This window comes from Rhincodon typus, chromosome 36, assembly GCF_021869965.1.
Source record: "Rhincodon typus isolate 14 chromosome 36, sRhiTyp1.1, whole genome shotgun sequence".
In the NCBI taxonomy this organism is placed as follows: Eukaryota; Metazoa; Chordata; class Chondrichthyes; order Orectolobiformes; family Rhincodontidae; genus Rhincodon; species Rhincodon typus.
Window position 1 is genome coordinate 18628865 of NC_063367.1, and position 6610 is coordinate 18635474.

The 6610-nt window shown below is 40.2% G+C and overlaps 1 protein-coding gene across 3 annotated transcripts in view; it reads left to right on the forward strand.

The window, feature by feature from the left end:
• peak1 (pseudopodium-enriched atypical kinase 1) overlaps positions 1-6610 on the forward strand; it is a 176262-nt gene that overhangs the window by 141128 nt on the left and 28524 nt on the right. For all 3 annotated transcript variants that reach the window (XM_048617181.1, XM_048617183.1, XM_048617182.1), the window contains exon 3: positions 1207-4521. In XM_048617181.1, coding sequence (XP_048473138.1) covers positions 1322-4521 — 3200 coding nt within the window. In that variant the 5' untranslated portion in view covers positions 1207-1321. The remainder of the gene's footprint in view (positions 1-1206; positions 4522-6610) is intronic.

Genomic DNA, 6610 nt, shown 5'->3' on the forward strand with positions numbered 1-6610 from the left:
TGTGTGTCTGTGTGTCTGTGTGTCTGTGTGTCTGTGTGTCTGTGTGTCTGTGTGTGTGTGTGTGTGTGTGTGGGAGTGTGTGCGTGTGTGTGAGAAAATGGCAGTACATCAATTTCATTCAATGGAATTGGCCCCTTGACACTAAGGCAATTTTTTGGGACACAGTAAAGGAAGCTTTTCTTAATGAATGTGAACATTTATGTCATAATTTTTTTTAAAATGAAAGGTGGTTGGGGCAAAAACCACATAATTAAGCTTACTTTGAAATTAATGAAAACAAGATGTCAATATCAATTCACTTTGTTCTTCCAGAAGTTTTCTGCAATTGGTATACATAACCAGACCTTTTTAAAAAAAGAGAGAAAATTGTGTCAGTGGTCCCACATCCGTGTTACTACAGGGCAATGGCAATACAGAAACAAGCAGAATAAAGCGAGATGCAAAAATAGTCTAAAGATCTTCATCTACTTCTGCAGATATTACTAATGGATGTGTAATATGGCTATGTCCTCCAAAACTATCTCCTGTATTAGTGCTGGTGGTGTACTAAAATGAATGGAGTTTAGGCAAAATGTAGAGTGAGCCTGGATAGATGTATTCCATTGTTAAATCCTTGACCATCCTTGAAGTTCTGCTATTTCTCCACTTCAGAAATTTCCAGGTTGAGAAGATCATCTGCTTTCACTCGCTTCACCTCCCGTTGAAGAAGATGAGAATTTTTGTTTTAGGGTTAGGAGTCTGTGGAACAATCTTTCTCCAGGAGAAATTGAGACGCGGTATTTTAATATTTTTAAGGCTGAGGTATATAGATTCTCGACCATCAAGGGCATCAAAGTTGTTAGGGTAAGCAGGAATGTGGCATTGAGGTCACAATCAGATGAGCCATGACCTAAGTGAGCAGGCACAAGGGGCAGAAAAGCGTACTCCCCCTAATTTGTTTGTTTGTATGACTGTTAATCCTTTAACTCCTGTTTTTGTGGATCCAGTAGGGGTGTTGATCATTGTATTATCTCTCATCCTCGTCAGAGATTTTGCTTGGGAGAGAAAATAGATGAAGAAAGGTTGCTGTCTGTATTTACGCTGGCAAATTTACACTTGTAAGGGCAAAGAGAGTGAAATTAAAACAGTTCGGTTTTAGTTACCCATCTACGTATAAGTCTTCTCTCAATACTCTCTTCCTTAATGAATATTTTCTTTCTTTCCTAGGTACAGATTGACACTGAACTTCGACAATGAACTTGGTGATTGAGAAGTGAAACTTCTCAATGAATGTAGTAGAATGCAGTAAGCAAGGGGTATCTCATGAATAGCTCTACGAAAAATGTCCGCCTGCAACACCTTCACTGAGCACGTGTGGAAGCCTGGTGAATGCAAGAACTGTTTTAAACCCAAAAGTTTGCATTGTTTGTCTGCTGCCACTGAAACCCCTCCTCTTTCACGTAAGAATTTAAAAACTAATGCTAACCATAGCAACAACCACCGGGGTAGGTCAGGCACTGGTAACTTCCGACCTCCTGTTGCCAAGAAGCCAACAATTGCTGTGAAGCCCACCATGATGGTCATGGATGGACAGACTGTGAGCACAGAAATGGAGGTATTGGAAAGCTGTGAAAATAAGCAACGATGGAATAGGAATGGTGTTCTTCTCAACAGGAAACCAGTGAACAATAACAACAATGAAGAGAACAGCAGCAATACTCCAAGGGCTTGTAACCCAGACAGAGGTTTTAACAATAGAATACCCAACAACAATAATAATGGATTAACTGATGTATTGAAGGAAATTGTTGGATTTGAGCCTGAGCCACACTTGCAGAGCAAAGAATGTGACAGAGAGTCTTTTCTTGGAAGGATTAACAAATGTTATCAGCGGTCATTGGAAAGGAAGCTTCCTCCTAGCTGTATTGTGGCAGGTATGAAAGAGAATGCAGGTAAGCGTGTAATGCTCAGCAGCAGCTCTGATATCATCAGCAATGAAGGAGGACTCTTCTGCTACCCAGACTGCTCCTTTAGCAGTGATCAAGAAGTGGATAATGAGCCAAGTGAGAATGCAACGGAAGAGCGAGAAAGTTGGGATGAAAGTGATGAAGAGTTGCTGGCAATGGAAATACGTATGCGTGGTCAACCACGTTTTGCTAATTTTAGGGCCAACACACTCTCCCCTGTCAGGTTCCGTGGTGATAAAAAGTGGAACACAGTGCCGTTACGAAAGCAGTCATTGCAGAGAATTTGCGCTGTTGACTACGATGATAGTTATGATGAAATTCTAAATGGATATGGTGATGAAACATTGATCCCATATGGTCAGGATAGTATGCCAAGCATATTATCTTCTGAATCTCCATCTCCTGATTCCTCAATGACAGAGGGATCTCAAACTGGAACAACCAAAACCATACATCAACAACTTTGTAATGGCGATCTGTCTTCAAGTGACTGCAAAAGTACCAAGTTTATAGAACCAGATTATGAAAGTATGAGTGAAAATGGACAGGTTTCCCAAGTAAAGCAAGCTCCATTTAAACCATCAAGAGGCACAGCAGCAAAGTCTCTGGAAACTCATAAAGCTGTTCTTGCATTGAGGTTGGAAGAGAAGGATGGGAAGATAGCACTACAAAGTGAGAAGCAGGAATTCACCATGAATTCCACAGAATGCTCTGGGCAAACTGTGACAATTAATATTATTCCAAAGGAAGAACAAGCAAAGCCATACAGAGTTGTGGACTTAGAACCACCAGGTATGTGCAAACCGTACACTGTAGTTGATGTATCTGCCGCAATGAACAATAAAAAGACTGACAGTTCATCCGAATCTCTTCAATCTGCAAAGACTTCACCAGTGAGTGCAAACCCACCCACGTCACTCTCAAGTCAGATAAGCAACCAGAAAAAGTCAAGTATTACCAGATATCAAGAAGTGTGGACTTCTAGCACTAGCCCGCGACAGAAAATGCCCAGAGTGGCTTTAATGTCAAGTAGTTCTGGTCCTACACCACCTCCAAGACACATGAGTCATAAATCAGCTCCTACTTCACCAACTACTTCAAATGTTACTTCGAAAACTATTCCTGTGAAGTCTCCAAATTTGTCTGAGATCAAGTTCAATAGTTACAATAATGCTGGAATGCCCCCTTTCCCCATCATTATACACGATGAACCAACATATGCGCAGAGTTCAAAGCACAAGGCTATAAAAGTACCAATAGTAATTAATCCAAACGCTTATGACAACTTGGCCATTTATAAAAGCTTCTTGGGTCCAAGTGGATCCCATTTGAAAAAGGAAGCTTTAGAAAATGTGGCAAGTCATACATATGAAGAAATTGGATCAACAGTAAGGAAATCTACAGATTTGCCCCAAGCAAAAGGGCCAGGCACTAGCACAGAACGAAAGGCGTTTGGCTCTGTTGCACAGAAAGTGCAGGAATTCAACAATGCCCAAAACAAAGCACAAATTCTGTCACAGTCCTCACCACATAAAAACTTTGGATCCAATCACAGCTCTCCTTCTAGGATTCAGAGAACTACTCAAGATTCACCAGCCAGAAAGGAAGAAACTCCAGAAAGGCAGACATCATCAGGAAGCAGGGAAAATGCAAGCACTGTGCTCTCGCAAATTGTTGCATCTATTCAACCTCCACAGTTGCCACCTGAAAATCCCCAGACACAATCTAAAGCCAGTAGTGCAGAAGAACTTTACTCTCAGCCACCTGCCATCTCAGAAGGCAATGGAGATGTTCATGTCCGCCCAAAGTCATTATTTTCCCCACAAGCAAATAGTGAAAACGAAGTATCCAAAGTGATGGACAGCACTCTTGCAAAAGGACAAAAAGAAAGCATTCTAACAAAGCAGGTCACTGTCCCCACCTCTAAACCAAGTACTGTACAATCTCCTGGTGCAACCAGCTTGAGCCCTAAAAGTGAACAACTGCCCCCATTTCCTCCACCACGTTCTACATCATCCCCTTACCATGCCAGCAATCTTCTGCACAAGCACTTCAGTAACTGGGGGAAGCCAACTAGTCCTGTACGTACACCTGAGATCGAATCCGCACCACTGAACCCTGAGGGTCGCCAACGCTTGCAGGAGGCCAAACCAAAGCGATGGATCTCATTCAAAAGCTTCTTCCGTCGCCGTAAAACTGACGAAGAGGAGGAGAAAGAAAAAGATAAAGACAAATTAATTGGACTAAATGGACGGGTAATACACATGCTGCCACCGCCCCCCATACAACGACATCACCTTTGCAGTGATCAGAAGATATTAGAACCATCTGAGAAGCTGACCGCCATACTGGGTTATAAACAGGAGCTTGGATTTGATGGTGTAAAGACTGAGGCTGACAAACTGGATGTCGCTGGAATAGACACTGAAACCCACTGTACTGCCAGTGAAGCACAGGGCATGGTATCTGGATTGCAGGATGATGAAAAGCCTGCAATGGGTGTTCCTGAAAGTGAAAAAGAAATTGTAAGCAGTCAAAATTCTCCCCCACCACCTCCACCAAAGAAATGTAACAAGTAAGTGTTGCCTTTTGTTTAGATTTTGTTTTGCTGTTTATCAAATGTTAAGCAGTCCTCTTTCAAATTCTTGTCTATTCATTTGTTCGTGCTTAAACCTGTTTCACAAATGTGCCTTTAGTTGTTTCATTTTAATATATGGGTGAATATTTTTCACGAGTTTTCCTGCTCTTCCTCCACCTCTTTAGTATGCTACTTCTGTTAATCTTCTGCTATATTTGGAGAATTCTGAAAATTTAAGGGAAATAGGTCACGCATTTTTTATTTATATTGTGATTTTTACTTGAATTGATCAGTTGAGTTGTCAACCAATCATCTCCTGGATCTTTGATTTGCTTTCTGTGAAGTCCCTATGTTACCAGAGCAAATCAAGTAGCAGCTCTACCCTTGTATTTCACTTACACCATGTCACAAGAGAAAAGCTATCAAACTGATGTGTCTGAGTCCTGAATATTGATTTCTTCAAGATCTTGTCCTTCCCGTTATTGTCACATCCACTGGGAATTTCTAAAGGGATTGAATCTATTTCTCCACCGTGTAGGGTCACTTCATTTGAAAGGGTGAAAACATCCCTGTGCACATTTTGACAAGCAAGTGGCATATCCATTTAAAACACATTTCGATTCCCTATATATCACCAGCCTTTTGTCAGCAACCACAATTCCAACTTGAGCTATTTGAGACCTATTCACAGCAATGTTTAACAGCACAAAATGATCCTGAAGTTTTTCCCACACTGTAGGCCTGTTCCAATAACTGAGTGAGGAGAGGTGCGTCCACGCTTGGAGAGGCTGAGGAAAATCATGGGGCTGCTGGTTTAATTAAAGCCTTAGGTTTTAATAGAAATTTGCTATTTCATATTGCTTTTGGAATATCCCTTATCTAATAACATTCCTCTGCTCTCTTTCCCTGGATAGCTAAAAAATGAAAGACCAAGGAAAAAAATTATGGCACTGAATTACAGACTGAGAATCTTGAGATTAATTTGTAACCTTTAACTCCAGTGCTTACAGTTTTGTTCTGTTTCAATTGACTTTTTTCCATAGTAGTAATCATTGCACTACATTTCAGTTAATCATTTACTTAATTATGTTTGTCCTGATTGACAGTAATATCAAAAGAATGTAATTATTTGTTGCAATGTGCAAAAGTAAATAAAACTGATTCCTGACAATTCAAGTATTGCAGATCAAATATAGCAAGGAAAATTATTTTTCTAACATTGTGCTTATATTTTCTATACATAAAATACTGAAATTGCAGATTTCACATTGGATCAAAGAAAAATATGATCGCATTTCATTGTGCAGCTATTGATTTTTGTAAGTTATGAGCATATATAAAGCATGCCTATATTTGCTGCTCATATAACAGAGGTTTTCTGCACAGACTGTTTTATAATGAATTCTGAAGGAATGGTTGGAATTTTCAATGCCTGGACAAGTTGAAACTTCTAATATTCATATGAGAATTCAAGGCAGCAGTGGTTGTTATGGTTATCTTTCAGGATCCAGGAATCCTTACCTATGCTTTTCATATCTCTTGACTCTACTGTTCCTATATTCTCCCGCTGACTTCTCATTTTCCTCCCTCCATAAACTTGAGGTCACTCAATACATTGCTGTCCATGTCTTAAATCGTACCAAGTTCTGTTCATCCATCATCTGTATGCTCGCTGACCTGTGACCATCTGGTCCATTTAAAATTCTTGTACTTGGTTTCGACTCCCTTTTATGGCATCCCTATATCCTTGCACCTAACCCTATTCCTACCCCTATTCTGAAATGCACCTACAGCCCTGCAAGCCTCCAAGATTTCTCTGTTCTATCACTTCTGGCCTCTTGTGCATCCCTCACTTCCTTCCTAAACGCTTCCTTTAAAATGCTCCTTAAAATTATTTATTCAGTGAAACATTTGCGCAAGTATCTTAATGACCTTGCAGTTGGTTCAATCGTTTTTTTAAAATTTCATTTCATGCCTATGAATGCCTTGTTAAAAGCATGATACAAGTTCAAGCATTGTTGTATCTTTTACAAGTTTGCATAAAAATCCATTGATACAATGAAATCAACATAGCCTGTGGGCAATG